This window comes from Oryza sativa, chromosome 3 (assembly GCF_034140825.1).
Source record: "Oryza sativa Japonica Group chromosome 3, ASM3414082v1".
Taxonomy (NCBI): domain Eukaryota; kingdom Viridiplantae; phylum Streptophyta; class Magnoliopsida; order Poales; family Poaceae; genus Oryza; species Oryza sativa.
Window position 1 is genome coordinate 13,262,926 of NC_089037.1, and position 19,460 is coordinate 13,282,385.

Genomic DNA, 19,460 nt, shown 5'->3' on the forward strand with positions numbered 1-19,460 from the left:
TTCCCTTAGGTTCCTCGGAGGCCTTGTTAAGACAGCGTAAAGGGACATGAGGGTAGGTTTCAACGCTAGGTGTCATCTAGGTAAGGGATCATCGGGAAGGAACACTTTGATTTTGGTCTGGACCTGAAAAATAGGCTTTATTGAAGCTGTAAGATGTCTTACAAGTATGGATACTATTGACTTATACATAGAATTTACGTAATTGATGAATGTTCCAGGAATTTGCCAACTCGCGACAATCGCCATCTGCAATTTTGAATGCGCCTGGCCGCAGAACTTGTGTGATCGTGTACGGTCCTTCCCATTTGGGTGAGAGCTTGTTTCGCCCTGCTTGGCTTTGAACACGTCGGAGGACGTAGTCGCCGATCGAAAGCGTGCGTGCTCGGATGCGCTTCTCGTGGTAACGGTGAAGGGCCTGTTGGTAGCTGGCTGCTCGAACGGTAACTCGTTCGCGATGTTCCTCAAACAGATTCACATCGTCATTTCGCTGCTCCTCCTGATCCTCATCGGAATATTTCTGTACTCGTGTACTTTGATGTCGTAGCTCGGTGGGGAGCATGGCCTCTGAGCCGTACACAAGGAAGAAGGGTGTCTCCTTGTTGGATGTTGTCGGTGTGGTACGCACGGCCCATAGTACTGATGGAAGTTCTTCGTCCTACTTCTTGTCATGTGACATGAGCTTGTCATAGACGCGGGTCTTGATTCCTTGTAGTACTATGCCGTTTGCCCTCTCGACTTGTCCATTGCTCTGAGGGTGAGAAACCGAGGCGAAGCAGATCTTGACTCCCAGCCTGATGCAGTAATCCTAGAAAACGGCACTGATGAACTGGGAGCCGTTGTCCGTTATGATACGGTGGGGCAATCCGAATCTGCAGAATATCCCTTTGATGAATTTGATGGCGTTGTCGGCCTTGATTTCCCCCGTGGGTGTCGCTTCAATCCACTTAGTGAATTTGTCGATCGCCACGAATAGGAACCTGTAGCCGTCCTGTCCTCGTGGGAATGGCCCGAGTATATCTAGCCCCCAGCACGAGAACGGCCAAGTGAGAGGGATAGTCTTGAGTGCTTGCGCTGGTAGCCTTGTGTGTTTACTGTGAAATTGACAGGCTTCACACCGCTGAACCATGTCGCAGGAGTCTTTGAGGGCGGTTGGCCAGAAGAACCCTTGTCGAAAAGCTTTTCCGACTAATGTCCGACCGGGCGGCATGTGACCCACAGATCCCTTCATGTATGTCGAGGAGGAGATGTCTGCCGTCGTCGGACGAGACGCATTTTAGGAGTACCCCATTTGATGCCTTCTTGTATAGATCATTGCCGATCATATAGTAGACCTTTGCTTTACAGGATATTTTCTCAGCTTCTGCGTCGTCCTCGGGCAACTCTTTGCTGCCTATGAATTTGATGAGTGGGGTGCGCCAGTCGTCTGTGGTCTCGATATCGGCAACGACGCGCTCTACCTCTGTAGCCCCCGAGCTGTTGTTGAGGGAGACCGGGCTATCTTCACCGCTTGCGTCTTTCACTGATGGCCTTGTCAGGACGTCTAGAAAGGTGCCAGGTTCGAGTGGCTCTCGTCTGGACGCACGCCGTGCTATATCATCTGGTTCAATGTTGTCCTTGCGGTATACATGTCGGACCTCGATCCCATCGAACCTTTTTTCTAGCTTTCTGACTTCTGCGAGATACTTGGATAATGTCACGCCCAGAAATTCCCGAATAGAATTCCAAGCAGAATGTGCATTAAACTCCCCGTCCAGGACCAGCCGGGGTACACAAACGACAATGTTGACATTCAGATCCACGTCTTACAAACATCATAAAAGTCTTACAGAAATGCAGCGGAAAACAAAAGAAACTGGAGCTAAGCCTTGACTAAACTGCAGCGGGAACACCACTCCACAGGCATCCTCGACGGCACGGACGAAGCCTACTCCTCGGGGAAACCTTCATCTGACACATACCCGTCCTCTGGGGTTGGGAAAAGTAGAGCAAGACTGAGTACTACCCACTGTACTCAGCAAGTCATACCGGAATAGGGGTATGATGCAGGGAATTAACAAAGAAGAGCTAAAGTGGTTCATTTGCATAAATACTGGCATTTATAAACAGGAATTTAATGCGAAAACAGTTGTAATAATTAAGCAGTATTAAACATCCGCTGTCCAACGCTAACCCACGTTGCGACAGGCCCAACCTTCCACCTAAACTATCCAAGTTCAACAAATTACACTAGGGTGAGACTAATCACGGTGAATCTGGTTGACCGCCCATAACCGCGGGCACGGCTATTCGAATAGTTTTACTCTGATCAGAGGTGTACAACTGTACCCACAGGACACAGCCCCACGACACGTTTCCGTGCGCCGACATGCCACCACGACATACCGGAAAGAGGCCGTGACAGGACCCTTCACATAACCCCCTCTAACCAAGCACACCACACCTCAGGTTTCACCCCCACTGCTCGCAAGGCAGCGGGCAGTCCCCTCTCGTGCCTAGGTGAATCCGGAAGCCGCATAGGCCGTCGCAGGGCCCATCCAAACTCCATCACGCCCACCCTTGCCTGGATGCGTCGGCTAGAGGAAAGCTACACTACAAGCCCAGCCGTTGCCCACGCTGGCTTGTGGTAAGTACGATAAATTCTTCCAGGGCATCCCGCGAACCGGTCCTTAACTGCCATGGGTGCGACCAGCAAAACCATGCACCCACAGCCCACCATGTGATTCATTTTAATTAACCAACACCAAAGCGGTGCCGCTAATCCAACATTATCATAAAAACCTATAGTCTAGGTTTTAAATGAGATCTCCCCATTGTGTGCTAGTTGAACTAAGCATGGCTAAGCAAACCCTAGTCCTAACTCTAATCATGTTATAACCCAAGCTAACAAAGGAGCATGGTATCAAAATAACATGGCTGTAACAAAAGGTAACCATCCCATAGTATAATTGCAAAACAAATGCGATATTTGAAAGAAAACATTAGGACATTTGCAATATAGGATCAATATGATCAAGTGACAAGCATGACTTGCCTTGCTCTGCTGCTGGAGGAACCTCGGCGACTATCTCGAAGTACACCGGAGCGTCGAAAGAACCGGAATCTAGCGACATACAAAGCAAACATTGCAAACAGGCTATAAGACTACTGAAACAGAGAACAAAACCATTTTTAATGGATTCTACACATTTTTCTTGATTTACTGAGACTTGAATGGGATTAAACGGAGCTCGGATGAATTAGTTATGAATTTTAGAAGATTCACTGTGTTTATTACTATAAAAGAAAAACCTTAAATCATTTATTGCGCAATATTAACCAGGGCTGACGTCAGCACGGAGGGGTGCGGCGCCGACATGCGGGACCCACCGGTCAGCGACCCGGGAGAGAGAGAAAGGGGCGGCGGCTCGCGGGCCCACTGTCAGCGGCACGGGAGATGGAAGGGGCGGCGGCTCCACGTGGCGGCCGAACCGACGGCCCCGATCTACCCAAGGGTAGATCGGACGGCGGTGGGAGCTCGCGGCCGGGCGCGCGGGCACGGCGCAAGCCGAACCGGCGACCATGGCGCCGGCGGCGCAGCGCTCACGCGGCGGCGGTGCGCATGCGGCAGCGGCGCAAGGCGACGGCCGACGGCGACCGACCGGCGGCGGAGAGCGGCGGCTAGAGGAGGAGCGGCGGCTACGCAGCTAGGCGGCGACGCGGCGGCTAAACGGTGCGGGAGAGAGAGAAAACGAGGAGGAGGGCCTCACCGACAACGGTCGACGACGGCGGGCGACGGAGGACGATGGCGACGGCGGGACGAGCTCCGGAACCTCCTAACGAACAAAAGGAGAGGGATTAGAGGGAGAGGAAAGAGCGCGAGAGAGCGAGAGCGCCGGCCGAAGGCCGCGGCCATGGCGTCACTCACCGGCGCACGACGGGGACGGGTCTCCGGCGGCGAACCTCAACGGGGAAGAGGCGGCCGAGGTAGATCTCGACCCCGCGAATCTAACGGCGGCGACGGCGCAAGACGGCGGCGAGCCTAGCGGCGGCTAGCGGCGGCCGAAGTAGCAAAAACGGCGGCGGCGGGTGGTTGCAAGGCGCGGGGACGATTGGGAGCTCGGGAGGGGTCGGCGAAATGGGGAAAAAGCGAGAGGGGGTGCCGGCGATGCTTAAATAGGGGAAGAGAGGGCCGGACGTGGCCGGAAGAGGCGGGATTCGCCGGCCGACGTGGGGGAGTGGGGAGGAGAGAGAGGCGGGATTCGGTTTTCGAATCCCGGCCATCTCGGGCGCGGGCGCGAGCGGGAGAGAGAGGGGAACGGGCGCGGGAAACGCGGCGCACGCGCGGGCGTGGTCGACGTGGCCCGGGGAAGGCGGAGACGTGGGCGCGGCGGCGGTTTCGGGCGCGGCGGCGCGCCGGGATCGGCGGGAGGAGGGAGACGGGCCCGACAGGTGGGCCCCACCTGTCGGCGACCCCGAGAGGAGGGAGGCGGGCAGCCGGCTACCGGGCTGGGCCTCGGCCTGCGGCCGGCCCAACAGAGAGGGGGGGGAAGGAAAAGGGAAATGGGCCGACGGCCCATTTGACAAGAAGGAGGAAAAAGAGAGGAAAAAAGAAAAAGAAAAAGAAAAAGGATTTTCCCTGGAATTAACAATATTGCTTGCTCAATTTTAATTGGTTAAAATTATTTCTAGAGCTCTGAAAATTCCACTAAAAATCCTGTTAATGAATTTTGACATGTAGAACTCAAGAAAAATTCCACATGTCCAATCCGATTATTATTTGCATTACTTTATTAGGGTTTTCTCCTGATTTCACCTGCATTTTCTTGGGGTCATTTGTAAATTCAATTTTTGGCTTGGGAGGAAAACTTCGGGGTGTGACAGATAACTCGGGGTTAGAGCACTTGTAATCTTTATGCACCTGGTTCGTGACTAGTTCGGAATCTCCTTTCATGATTAGTCGCCTGACTCCGAGTGCAGCTGCAGCTCTTATCCCGGCGAGTAGTCCTTCGTACTCGGCTGTGTTATTAGTCGCCCTGAAGTTGAGGTGAATTGCATGCTTGAATTGATCTCCTAAAGGTGATGTCAAGATGAATCTTGCCCCCTGCTCCTTGGCTATTGAGTGCGCCGTCGAACGCCATTGTCCACGTTTCGTTGTCTATTTGGTTGTCTGACCTGTTATCAGGCATAGTCCAATCGGCTACAAAGTCGGCAAGTACCTGGGACTTGATGACTGTTCGTGGCACAAAGTGGACATCAAACTGGCTTAGCTCGACTACCCATTTCGTAATGCGGCCGACAACGTCTTTGTTTCTCACTACTTCACCGAGAGGGAAGGAGGATACAACTGTGACCCTGTGGGCTTGAAAGTAGTGGCGTAGCTTTCTTAATGTCATGATTACCGCGTAGAGCAGTTTTTGGATCTGTTGATATCTTGTCTTTGCGTCGTGGAGAGCTTCGCTGACATAGTAGACTGGTCGTTGCACCTTCTCTCTCTCGACAACAATGACAGTGCTAATGAAATATGGCGTGGCGGCAATATAGAGAAATAATTCTTCAATAGGTTAGGGGGCAACAAGTACAGGTGGATTTGATAGGTAGCGCTTGAGTGCAATGAATGCCTCTTCGGCTTTCTGTGTCCATACAAATTTGTCTTGCTTTTTCAGCAGAGCGAAGAAAGGTTGTCCTCGCTCTCCCATCCTAGCGACGAACCTGCTTAGTGCCGCCATGCATCCGGTTAGCTTCTGTACTTCCTTGAGTCTTGTAGGCGACTTCATGTTCTCGATTGCCTTGATCTTCTCGGGATTTGCTTCTATTCCTCTGCCAGAGCCGAGGAAGCCGAGCAGCTTGCCTGATGGTACTCTGAACGTGCACTTCTCTGGATTGAGCATGAGGCGATATCGTCGGAGGCTGTCAAACGTTTCCCGCAAATCATCAATCAATGAGTCGCTTGACTTGGTCTTGACAACAATGTCGTCGACGTAGGCCTCGACATTGTTTCCGAGTTGGTCGCTAAGTGAGCCCTGGACCGTGCGCTGGAAAGTGTTTCCTGCGGTTATTAGTCCGAACGGCATCTTAACGTAGCAGAATACTCCGAACGGCGTGATGAATGCTGTCTTCTCCTCGTCCTCTTTCGCCATACTGATTTGGTGGTAGCCGGAGTAAGCGTCGAGGAAGCTCAACAACTCACAACCGGCTGTTGAGTCCACCAGTTGGTCTATTCGAGGAAGAGGGAAGTGATCCTTGGGACACGCCTTGTTGAGGTCGGTGAAATCGACACACATTCTCCATTTCTCGTTGGCGTTCCGCACCATGACAGGGTTGGCTAGCCACTCTGGATGGAGTACCTCTCTGATGAAGCCAACTTTGAGAAGCTTGTCGAGCTCTTCTCGTATGGCTTGTTTTCGATCTAGTGCAAATCTCCGCAGTTTTTGCTTTACTGGCTTGGCGTCGGGTCGCACCATGAGTTTGTGCTCAATCACCTCCCTGGGTACCCCCGGCATGTCGGACGGCTGCCAAACGAACACGTCAGCATTGTCGTGGAGGAAGGTGATGAGCGCGAGTTCCTATTTTTGGCCTAGTAATGCCCCGATCTTGACGGTCTTGTCGGGGTTGGCACTGGAGAGTGGAAAGATTTTGATTGCGCCATCCGGTTTCAGTGTCTTGTTTGTTTTGCTCACTTTCTTGGGTGGCTCAGCTGTGGCGGGTGGGCTGGGTGTGTGCTTGACCATGTTGAGGCTCCGCTTGTCGCATTGCACTACCAACTTAGCATTCCCTTGAATAGTGATTGTTCCCTTCGGTCCCGGCATCTTGAGCACTTGATACGCTAGTGAGATGCGACCATGAACTTCGCGAGTGCAGTTCTCCTAATGATGGCATTGTATGCTGCATCGAATTCAGCGACATCAAAGTTGATCTGTTCCGTTCGGAACTTATTTGCTTGGCCGAAAGTCACAGGCAATGTAATTTTACCCAATGGTTTGGACGATGACTGGGGTGTGATTCCATGGAAGGGTTGATCGGTGGGTGTCAACTCGCTTCGTGGGATCCCCATTGTATCCAAGGTGCTGGCGAAGAGAAGGTTGATTGAGTTGCTGCCGTCAATCAGAACTCGTGCGACCTTGATATTCCGAATAGTGGGTTCGACCACGATCGGATATCGCCCTGGGATGACAGCAGTCTTGAGGTGGTCCTCTTCAGAGAATTCTATCTTCTGCTCAGACTACTTCATCTTGGGCGCAGCTCCCTGCCACGTCGAACAGACTTCACGTTCCACCTTCTTATATTCTCGCTTTGAGGAGTATGTCGTGGAACCTCCAAAGATGTGCGAGACATGGAGATCAGAGTCTGGGTATGCTGAGTCCGATTCTAGAGTAGCCGCTTCAGCGTCCTTCTCGACCACATGCACTCGCTTGCCTTTTTCCAATGCCATGTGTATTGCGAGCGACTTTTTTGAAGACGAGGCAATCTTATAGAGAGTGTCTATCTGACTTGTGTATAGGGCACCATGTTTTCTTCGTGTCGCTGTCTTGTGGGTCTACGCGCTTGGGAGAGTCCGCGTATTCTGTTGTGAGAACATCCGCTTGAGCTTAACTTTTCCTACTCTTGCAATTTTACTTCTTGCTCGACTCAGGTGCGTCTTTGACTGGTTTCTTCTCTCCTCCGGTCTTCGGTTTGTCGTTCTTGCGTCTTAGTGCGTCGTCCGCGTAAGCGCATCGATCGACAATTGCTCCCATCATATTTCACTATTGCTCCTGGTCAGAATCTTTCAGGCCATCGGACATCTCGAAGTGAACGACCGAAAGCTCTACACCCATCGCTGGGGGCGGTGGGTTGTCGGCGATCGTACATCCTTCGTGGATGTCTATCTGATGTTGAGGATGAGGAAGATGACAACGATGACGATGGGTCGCTTGGTTCCGGCGTACGATTACGAGGACATCGGCTGGGTTCTCGAGAATCCTGTCGTCGTCTCCCGTTGTTGTTTCGGCGCCGATCTCCATCATCGTCGTCATTATGGCGACGTCCTCGACCAGTATCACCCAGCACCCGCCGTTCGCGATCGTCGTAATCGTGGCGGTTGTGGCGGTTATCACGGTCTCGGTCTTCGCTCGAATGGCCTCCTCGTTCTTCGTTATCGTGACGCCGTGAAGAGACGCGATGTCAGGAATGGTTCTCATTGTCTCGTGTGCGTAGCGCCTCTCGGCAGCCATTCAGGTGATCGCGGAGATCACCGGTGCTGCGAGGTGGAGGGGTGGCTCGATGAGGCGATTCCCGCTGTTCAGGGTTTTCACCATTAGCATCGCCAGTTGGTGGCTGTTCCGGGTGTGCTGCAGCAGCGGCCTCTTCGAACGCGTTGCTGAGGTTGGTCACTGATTCCCGTAACCGTTCTGTCCATCGTGCGAGATCGTCGTTCAGAACGGGATCGTAGGTGGTTTCTCCCAGTATTGCATTGACAACCCTGATGTGCTGGGCCGGTGGTCACTTGATTCCCTGCTTCCGCATTGGCGCGCGCTGACGTGCTGGTCTCGTCGATAACCAATACCTCGCGCGGCGTATTCGTTGACGATGAGCCATAGTCTTCGAGCAGGTGCAAGACTGATGGTTCGTGGGGATCGATGTCGATTACTCCAACAAATCGATCTAAAATTAGCGTCGCTCCTTTTTCCTTGTCCTCATCCCTGAGGGGGATGTGTGACTGCTGGACCTTAGAAGGTGACGTTTTCATGGCGCTGAGAAAGACCTTGCAGCTTGAGAGGTCGTGATTCTTTGTTTTGTGAATAGGACAATAGACATCACGAGTTGGTAAAGTACGCTGAATTCCACGCTCTTTGCAGGCATGAATTTCAGCGTGGACGTTGAGAAAAACCCAGCAGGCTTGCGAGGTGTGTTTTCTGGTTTTGTGGATAGGACACCAGGACCTTGTCACCTCGGAAGTCATCCTCGTCGGCTCGTGATTCTTGTCGGAAAGACAAGGTTTGGCCGCACTAGGATCCTTCTCAGGCTCGGATGTCGTCGACGTTCCGATCTCCGCTTCGGCGGGAGGATCCTTCAACATGTAGTCGTCCTGGGTTATAGCCACTGCGTTCTCGTTTCCGGCCATTGACGGACCAGCTGAGATCGGCACTGTGGTGTAAACCGGGAAGACGATTTCGCCGACTTGAGTCCACACCAGTGTTGTTGAAGTAGGAACTCCTTGGTTGAGGTTGGTGTTGACGCCGTTGTCGACGAAGCTGGATGTCATAGTAGTAGAACCTTGAGCACCAAGTGCCCCTACCTGGCGCGCCACTGTCGACGGGGGATACCCGTAGACCGGATATAGAGGGTATTAGGGTACACTGGTACGAGGATCTACGTAATACGACATCGAGTAGGCAGAAAACAAAGATTATACTGGTTCAGGCCCCTTGATAGGTAATAGCCCTAATCTAGTTGATATGGGATTATATGATGGAAACCACAGATTACAAAGGGAATAGTGGAACTCGACGATACCGACGAGATCGTAGTCGAGTTGATTCGACTAGATCACCCGGCGACTTGGCTCCTGTAGGCTCCGGCTTCGTAGGCTGTGGTGGATGTGTTGGCGGTAAGATTCGATGCCCTAGGTCCTCTCCGGGGGGTCCCTTTTATACCGCAGGTCAACTGGTCTCCAAGTAGGACTCGGAGACATCGGACCCGATACGATATAATGACGACCCAGTTCAATCCGAGTAGGATTCCTTCCATCTGTGAACTCCATAATGAATTTCCTTAACGTATGCCAAAAACATCCGTATACGCGCAAGTATACCATATCGATATGTGACGTATATCAAAAAGTAGAGGGTATACTTTACCCGTAACCCTGACAGAAATGCAGAGCTTTCAAAAAGAACTGCTCATTCTTCCAATTATATTTCTTGTATTTATTTATGCCCCCGTCTCGGCAAGTGTTTTATAGATGATGCATTCACAAGTGCGTAGACTATATAACGTGAATATACATTTTTTTGTGTAATTGAAAAAAAAAGTTCCCACATCTCAGTTTGAACCTCAAACACCGGTACACCGTCTTGCCTTTAGGTTTTTGAATTTTTATGATTCTTAATCTTTTAATTCTAAACATAAATCATCTCTTTACTTATTTCTAAACCTGAATATTTGTTGCCACGCCACTTCGTCTGTGCGTGACGAAATAATATTGTCACACCATCAATAATCGATTTATTGATGTGAAAATTTTGCTTTGTCATGTCAATATGAATGGCTTGGCAAGAGAACGTTGCCACGTGCCCACGTCAGCCAGAGTGCGTGTGGCAAAATAACACCGTCACACTAGCCAGGGTAGTGTGATACTCTCTCCGTCCCATAATATAAGGGATTTTGATATTTTGCTTGCACTGTTTGATCACTCGTCTTATTCAAAAATTTTGTGAAAATATAAAAAAGCGAAAAGTTGTGCGTAAAGTACTTCAGATAATAAAGTAAGTCAAAAAAATAATTAATAATTCCAAAAAAAATTTAATACGACGAATGTTCAAACGGTGCAAGCAAAAAGTAAGTAAAAAATAAATAATAATTCCAAAAAATTTTTAATACGACGAGTGGTCAAACAGTATAAGCAAAAAGTCAAAATCCCTTATATTAGAGGACGGAGGGAGTAGTATTGTTCTAGATGACATGGCAACGGTATTTCATGACACCACTCTTGCTGACGTGGTCGAAAGATTCAGTTTAAAAATAAGTTTTGTTATGATTTAGGCTGTGTTTAGTTCCACTCTAAAATTGGAAGTTTAAAAAAATTAGAACGATATGACGGAATAATTGGAAGTTTGTGGGTGTAGGAAAGTTCGATGTGACGGAAAAGTTAGAAATTTGAAAAAAAAATTGGAAAACAGGACATTACTTTAAAATTAAAATTTTAAAAGGTTAAAAAAAAATCTTGGCCTCCCCCCCTCTCTCTCTCCACTAAAAAAGCATGTTCGTTTGAAGCTCCATTGTTCCACTCCACGGTTCAACTAACCACCAAATTACCAGACTACCCCTCGGAGCTCGAGGCCAAGGGCCGCCATGGATCGCCGGGACATGGCGAGCCACCGCGGCCGGAGTTCCACTCGTGGCCACGGATGGGGCCGAGGCTGGCGAGGTCGGGGAGAAGGCCGCGGCCTTGGTCTCAGCCGCGGCGCCGGCCCCTCACCGCCACCTCCTCCTTCCTCCTCCACCTCTTCCTTCCCGGCGGCGGCCAGCGCCACCGCGGCTGGTACCGGCGGCGACGCCCCGCCGATCGTGGGCAGCTGCCCCGACATGTGCCCAGGTAACGCGCTTCGTCCAAGCCTCCCGTGCGCTCACGCCGACGCTGGCTGACCTGACCTGACCCCCGTTTGGCGGGGCGAATTGCCCCCCACCTGTTCGACGAAATTGCGCGATCAGTTGGCCCCTAATTGGATGGATTTGGTTGGCGCGTTTTAGCTCATGGATGCTACTGTTTTTTTTCCTGCTGCAGCGAGGGAGAGGGCGCAGAGGGAGCGGCTGAGGGACCTGGCGGTGTTCGAGCGGGTGGGCGGCGACCCCGCGCGCACGTCCCCTTCCCTCGCCGTGAAGAAGGTGAGCCATCCATTTTTCTCCGTACTCATGTGGAGGCCATTCCTGATTTTTTTTTTCTTTTTGAACTTGCGGTTGGGTCGTGGTGATGCTTCACTGCTGGTCATTTTTGGTGCGTATCTGCTTGGATTGTTCTCTCCATGCAAATGGACAGGCTATAGCTTGGTTCCATTCCATGTGGTGGTTTAGTCTGTTTTGATTGGATTTGATATGGAGCTGGAAGCTTTTTTTTGTGCATGCAACTGTGCATGTATTTTTGCTTAAAAGGGTGATCAGTTGCCGTTAAGCATGTGTTGGAACAATCAACACTTTATGTTAGATGTAGCTATATAGTTACATATGCCACCAATAATGCAATAACAGCAATGCAGCACTAAATCTGATCTACGCTTGTCTTGTCCAATCACTGCCAGAGTGTAAGGAAGCTATTCGGGTAGCCTAGCCTTCAAGAGATTGAATGTACGATAGTGTCAGATTTATATTTATTTTGTTTGATTTCTTTTTATAGTTTATTGGATGAAATATAACCCTACTTAGTACTTACCTTGTACTAGTATTTTTGCAGGGGTGAAGATATGATGAAAGGACAGGATTATCAATTCATTTAATACTTATTTTTATCTTGAATATGTGGTCATGTTTGCAGATAAAAGAAAGCAATGTGCAAAAGCAGATTATGATTTTTTTTACATTATTTATTTAGCATGCCATTGTTATTAGGTAAAAAGAGCTTGTATCAACGAAAATAATAGTTATACAATGAGATATCATGTTCTGCACACTTGAGGTGAAACTGTCGGAATTCATTTACTTGCCACTGCAAACTTGAGTAAAAATGCCACTGAAAAATCATAAAAGGTGTGTAAGATAATGAATCTTTACCAACCACATAGAATAGCCAATTTGCCACCTGAAAACACTGTTATAATTACAAATTTGCACTACAGTTTCATGTGGTCTGAAAGATTTCATGAACCGCGTGTGTTTTAAGAGAATCAGGTAGCTATTTGAGAATTCTGTGTATCTCCGTTCCTTTTCTAACACTTGGTTTCCTGCTAGTTTTGCAGAACTATCTCTTCCACGAGTGTACAGGCATCAGATATACGCCCTCTCCCAGTCCTGCGAGAAACAATGGATTATCTTTTGCATTTATTGGATTCCTCAGAGCATCAGTTTGAGATAGTTCATGATTTTATATTTGATAGGACAAGGTCTGTGAGGCAAGACCTCAGTATTCAGAACATAGTGAATGCCCAAGCAATTCAAATATACGAGGATGTGGTACACTCATATCATCCATGTTTTTATCTTATTGTATAGACCTCTGAATTTTAGGGTACTTATTTGTCTGGTTTAGATTGTTGTGTCTGGAATCTAACTTTTAACATTATAGAATTGAGCATCCTTATACTCTATCACAGAACTACTACTCAACAACTTTCTCTTTGTTTTCCTTGTAAGGTTATGTTCCATCCTTTTTAAGTAGTTGAGGCCAGAAAATTCACTCATCCAAACTCTTGTTAGATAGAGTAATACTCGATATGCATAAAATGTTGTTGAGGTTCTCGCCTTTTCTCTCTAATTGGTTTGGGAGAAAGTATGTTTCTTTTCCGATTATGCATGAATTAGTTCTTTCAGGCATTTTCTACTTGGCATCTGTGTTAGCCACTAAGTGGTCCTTTTTGTTCGTTAGATGCTGTTATCTTTTGATGTTATGCTGCCGGATGTCATTTTGTTAAGGTGGAGGAACATATTTGCTTCAAGTGCAAGCATATAGGGTAGATTATTCCTCTTTCACAGCTTTATCTGATGCATGCCCCTGCCTTCTGCAGATAAAGTTTCATATTCTATCCCATCAGAAGCTTTCTAGGTCTTCCCAGGATTCTGATGCTTCTTCCCTGTGTTACCTAAACATGGAGCAGCTAATGAAGTGCCTTCTTTCTCTGTTTGATATGTATGATGTAATTCACAAGAACAATTCACAGAGTAGTAAAGAGACTGAATATTATTCCTTCTACGTGCTTCTACATTTGGGCTGCAAGATACCCAAAATGGTTTGCCCCCAATTTTTATTGCCTTCTAAATAATCTAATTTATGTTATTCTCTTGTTCCCAATACTTTCTTCTTACTCCAGCTAGTGAATAGTAGCCTAATTTCCTGTTTATCTCCAGGTAGATTCACTCTCTTTGTGGTATGGCCATCTATCTGCTTCAATTATACAATCAAAGGAAATGGTATTTGCTAGATCTATATTAAGGTAACTTTATGCATATTATTTGTATCAACATACATAGAGCCTTCATTTTTGTCATGCTCTAAGAGCCATCATGCTTCTTGAGTCTTCTTTGTGCACAGCAGTATGATTTGGGACAACTCAGAAGTGCTAACTATTGAGACACATCATTTTAAACTTAATTGATATATATATGTTCTGATCTTCTTTCTGCAGATTCTACCACCTAGGAAACTTCAAGCGTTTCTTCTGCGCCATAGCAGCTGAAGGAACCGATCTTCAGCTGCGTCTGTTAGAACCTTTTCTCAATGAGGTAAGCCGAACAGCAATTTTGACCCTTTTAATGATAAGGTGATATCCTTGCCTTCTGTATGTACATTTGAGCCTGTTATATCCATATGGTATCTGTTATCTAGCTTTTACAAACATAGTTGTTAAGTGTAAAGTAGGTGCCCAGTTGCCCACATACTGCTGAAGTGTTTAATTGTTTGTGCAAAAAAACGAATTGCTGCAATTGTTAGTTAAATTTTCCTCACCCGTTTTAAAATTGTGTTCTGATCCTTTCAGTATGAATGAGAATTATCTCAAGTTTGTGTTATGCTAGTGGTTGTTACCAGCACATTTCTTTATTCACAAGCTTTAATATTGCTGGATATATTTCGTTCTGACATATCAATTTTTTTTGCCTGCTTTGCTGCCAAAGGCTCGTGTTAGAGCATTAATGTACTTCAATCATAGTGGCTACAAACTTCAACACCACCCTTTGACACATTTATCAGAAATCCTAATGATCGAGGTACGCGGACACCACCCTTCGACATATATTTTTACTGCAGTTGTGCATTTTAGTTGCAGCTTTAGTGAACAGTTCTAAAATCATCAGCTGGATGTTGATTCTTGTTTTGGAACTTCTTTAGGAGCTGGACCTGGAAACTCTTTGTAGATTATGTGGACTTGAAATTAGCAACAACGAAGATACGAAAGCTTTTGCTCCTAAACAGGCGAGTTTCTGCGTACCAGCATCAATTCCTCAAATTAATGGCATTTACATATCAAGGGAGAATCAAAGGTGAAAAAAATATTGTAGCGAATGTAAAATGTACTCCATTCTTCACTTGTTCAGTTGTGTGCTAAAGCACCTATACTTCCAAGTATCCAATACGGAAAGCAATTGATCCCAGTAAAAGAAAATTACGAATGATAACAGTACATTTTCTTGTATTCTCTCCAACAAAGTGTATTTTGTGAGCTTCGATGAGTAGTTCAGTATTCTCTTCTGATGTTCTCACAATATGCTAATGGTTGCTGGTATTGTTGGTGATTTGATTCTCGTCTATTTTGCAATTCGATCGCATCTAATGCCATTACCAGAATTTTGCTTTCTGCTATGCAAAAGTAACAGTGGATTTGTCGATTCCAAATTTCCAATCGATTCTAACACCCCGAACTAATGTTTGAATCAAGAGAAACCAGAGATAACCTGTCACTTTAACCTGACAAAGTTCGTGCGATTCTGATAGCCCTTGCCGCCGGCGAGGGAGATACGATTCTGCTAGCACTTGCCGGCGGCGAGGCGAGGGAGATAGAGGACCTGGACGCCGGCGGCCTGGAGCTCGGACAAGCTCACGGCGCCGGGGAAGTTCAAGAGCGATAAGATATCAAGTGAAGTTTTGTTATAACGGCAGCGATACTTCGCTCCCAATAATTCCGGAGCATCTATCACACACAAAATTGATAACATCGAATGAGGGAAAGAGGATGGGAGGGCAATTTCATAGTTCAGGACTGCTCTTGTCTTCAGGAACTAGGAATCTAGGTGTTTTTTTTAACTCTGCTTCCAACAACACTAATCAGAAAGATCAGCCATGCAAGTAGGCAAACCGATCACTCAGTCGCTGTCCTCCGTCTTGGACTTCTTCTTTTTCTTCTTCCCTTCAGTGGCCGTCTTAGGCTCAGCGTCCTCCGAGACTTCACGGTTCTTCTTCTTCTTCTTCTTGGGAGTACCGTTCTCCTCGGCGTCGCCATTGGCATGCGCCACGCTCTTCTCCTGCTCCTGTGGCTCCTCCTCCAGCTTGTGCTTCTTCTTCTTTTTCTTCTTCTCAGTTCCAGGCTCAGCTTCATCAGCCACATTGGAAGGCTTGTCCAGGTCCATTGCTTCGCCGTCAGCTTCAGCTTTAGACTTCTTTTTCTTACTTTTCTTGGCAGATGCATCGACCTTCTCGCCATCTGCACAATGCACAGTTTATAAATGATAGTAACATGTAGCTCAATGTTAGCATTTCTGGCAACCGAAGTTAGCCAACTTACCATCAACATCATTTGTGGCATCATTAACCATGCTGTCTATCGCAGCTTTCATCACATCAAGGTTTTTACGAGGTGCAACACCCTTGTCATAGAAGTCTAACCGCTCCTCAACTTGCTCACGAAGCTTTTGCCCAAAGACTGCGGTAGCTGACTCTGAATTCCAAAATATGGCAGCAAGTTCTTTCAGCAAAAGCAGTAACTAGTGGACATACAAATTGGAAACAGAACTATGCAACTAACCTGAATAACAATCAATGCGTGATGCAATGGAGCACTTGTTCGCCAGATATCTAGCCATTCTGCCTTTGTTCTTGGTTGAAGCACGGCCAATGAAGGATGAGTGGAATATAAGGCCATACTTTGGCGTATTCCCCCTAGTTTTCAATGCCCTGGGAGAAAGTAAAGAAGCATAAGAAGTTGACGTATACTCTATGATCAGTACTTTGAAACAACTTTCCATACAGTTACTTGGAATTTGAGAGCTACCAAGAAATCAGTCAGTTTTAACAACCTGAAAAGTGCCTTTTCAGCACCAAGTATCTGGAGAGTGGAGGCAGGACACTTAGCAAGGTTTGAAAGACTGCCAGCATGAGAGATAAGGCGTGCTCCAACAACTTCACCAATTAATGATGTTAGATTCGGTGCAATATCATTCATCTTGGTAACAAGATACTCATAAAGGTTTTTACGATATTCAGACAGATTCATGACTCTTTGAGCAAACTGCTTCACATTCATCAAATCAACTTCTGACAGATCCTGACCTGAAAAGCAAAAGGATCAATAAACCACAAAAACTACTACAAAGAAACTACTAGATTTATATTACAACGGAAGTTAAATGTAATCATATCTCATTACCCATTGAAGCCTTTGCTGCTTCGACAACTTCTTTTGCCTTATCTTCATCTCCAATCAGATCAGCTAACTTCGAAATATCTTTTTCCGCCAACTCAGATTTGTCCTTTATATAATCAGCAAGCTTAGCATAGATGTAGTTGTCATTGACAATTTTGACCAACTCAGGAAAATGCCATCCAAACCATTCCCTGTAAAATGGACAAGGTAAGAGAGCAATCAATATTCACCGGAGCATTAAGCTACTACCAAGGTACCCAGTAATATGCCCTAAAGTACCCAATGTCTCAATCAGAACAGATGGCCCAAACACCATTGTGTGGTGAATCAATAGAACAATCATGCATGTCCACAACAAAAAAAAATGCATCATATTAACCCAAAACACGGAAGAAGAAACCAGACCTCACTCTCATGGAGAAAGAATTGATGTCCTTGTCAAGTGTATCCAACAGGAAGATAGCCTGAATCACCATGTTGTCAACGCGGTTCACATTGAACTTCACCTTCGCCCTGCTGTAGCTATGACCCAGGCCAAGCTGCGCCTTCTCCAAGTCCGATTTCTAAAGTAAATCACACAAAACCAGAATAAGCAAACGGGTGTACATACATTTTTTCTTTACGAGATTTTGAACTTAAGCACACATACAAGATTTTTCTTTGTAACTTATGCCCAACGCATGCATTTTTCTTTGAACAAACAAACGCCCACATATGCATTCTAGTCGCTATGCTATCAAGCAAACGAAGCAAATAAATCGTTATATGCTACTAGTAAGAGGGTTTGTGGTGATAAAGCGGAATCGTTTATCACCTTGAGCTCGCTGATGAAGCGGTCGAAGTGGAGGCGGACGCCGCGGAGAAGCTCCTGGACGAACTCGTTGCTCTGGCACGGGATGCCGGTGACCTCGGAGATGTGGGAGCCGACCTTGGGCTCGACGACGCCGAGGCTGTACTTGGCCTTCTTCCCCTCCTTGGGCTTGGGCAGGTTCAGCTCCAGGAAGCTCCTCAGCTCGTCGGTCATGATCCCTGCACGCGGAATGGCGTCAGAAAAAAAAAACAAAAAAAAGGAGAAGAAGCACGAATCCCGCCTGAGCTGGCGGCGGCGGCGGCGCAAGAACGCGAGAGGACCTTCGGAGATGGCGTTGCACTGGTTGAGGGCGTCCACGGCGGAGGAGAAGGGGGTGAAGGCGGCGAGCTTGACGGCCTTGCCGAAGCGGTCGAGGTCGACGACGGAGGCGCGGACGGCGTCCACGCTCTGCCCGATCTCGTCGATGCCGTAGGCGTGGAAGAGGCCGTAGCCGGACGCCGACTCGAAGAGCAGGTACAGCGCCATCTCGCCGGCGGCGTCGGCGGCGGCGGCGGGTTGAGGTTTGGGGGCGGCGGCGGAAGGGGGGTTAGGGTTTTAGGGGAGCGAGGGGAGGCGGACAACGGCGCGGGGGTGGATGATTTATGGCTCACGCTGGGTTCTCCGCAGCCGTTGGATCGCGATCAAGCCATTAGGTGATTATTGCCCCTTTTTTTTCTCATTTCTCTTCCTCTTTTTCCTTTTTGTTTGATGAGGGTCCTTCTTTTTCCTTATTATTGCATTTTTTTTTACAATGATTTGAATTATTGATGAGAAAGTGGTTGGTTGGATAGTAACAAATAGAGTAATTTTCACTTTGGTCACCTTTTATTACTACTGGTGTTTTGTTTTGGACCACATTTTAACTAATGTTTTTACTTTGATCCGGGTAATTTTGCATTTATGTTATTTTGGACCACCCTTAACTTCTTTTTCTATTTACATCAAACTTGTCGTATTTCAAATAAATTGTCTATATAAAGCGGTGTGGGTTTACTGATGAATTTGAGCCGGCGTACTTGAAATCATTCATATGCTTGAGATAAGAGTTAGAGTAGTCCAAAGTATAACAAAGGTAAGATTACCTGGTTGAAAGTGAAAACACCGGTTAAAGGGTGGTCCAAAGCGAAACACCAGTAATAAAAAGGTGGTCCAAAGTAAAATTTACTCTAAAAATTGAGTAAATTTCATCTTCCATCACTTTATATTACCCTAGTTACACGATGAAATAAGAATTTATAAATTTTTCACTTAATAATACCATCTAATCTTACCAAAACATAGTAGCTTCGAATAGGGTACTGAGTTGAGTTATTGCTTGAGTTTCTACCATGGCTATTTGGTCCATCCATAGAAGAAGAAAGAGGTGAACACAAGGGAATATATGTGTAGTGCGACATTAGGAGTCAGCCCACTACTTGTTCTTGTGCAGATATGGCAAGGAGCTCAACATTGCTTGCCCTATTGCCTAGCCCAAGGTTCATCACTAGCACCTCTGGTATGCCAACACTCGAGCTAAAACCCCTCCAATGTTGCTAATCCCATACGTTGATGCTCCTATCTCCAAATAGGGCGCCCGATATAATGAACCACTATCTCTACTCCGTCCTCCAAATCAGGACACAAACCATCGCCCATTGGGACTGGGGACGCTC

The 19,460-nt window shown here is 47.2% G+C and overlaps 2 protein-coding genes across 2 annotated transcripts; one reads left to right on the top strand and one right to left on the bottom strand.

Annotated features, from left to right (window-relative positions):
* Positions 1–10,957: 10,957 nt before the first annotated feature.
* LOC4332850 (SAC3 family protein C) lies at positions 10,958–15,084 on the top strand. Its single transcript, XM_015775885.3, has 8 exons — positions 10,958–11,272; positions 11,462–11,562; positions 12,619–12,840; positions 13,392–13,613; positions 13,732–13,817; positions 14,010–14,106; positions 14,497–14,589; positions 14,711–15,084. Exons 1-8 carry the CDS (start codon positions 11,029–11,031, stop codon positions 14,864–14,866), a joined length of 1,221 nt encoding a protein of 406 aa, XP_015631371.1. The 5' UTR covers positions 10,958–11,028; the 3' UTR covers positions 14,867–15,084.
* Positions 15,085–15,446: 362 nt separating this feature from the next.
* LOC4332851 (nucleolar protein 56) lies at positions 15,447–18,333 on the bottom strand. The gene is made up of 8 exons (XM_015775884.2): positions 18,090–18,333; positions 17,773–17,987; positions 17,364–17,521; positions 16,962–17,149; positions 16,612–16,864; positions 16,341–16,489; positions 16,101–16,253; positions 15,447–16,019 (listed from the first exon to the last, which is right to left on the bottom strand). Exons 1-8 carry the CDS (start codon positions 18,292–18,294, stop codon positions 15,682–15,684), a joined length of 1,659 nt encoding a protein of 552 aa, XP_015631370.1. The 5' UTR covers positions 18,295–18,333; the 3' UTR covers positions 15,447–15,681.
* Positions 18,334–19,460: the final 1,127 nt, after the last annotated feature.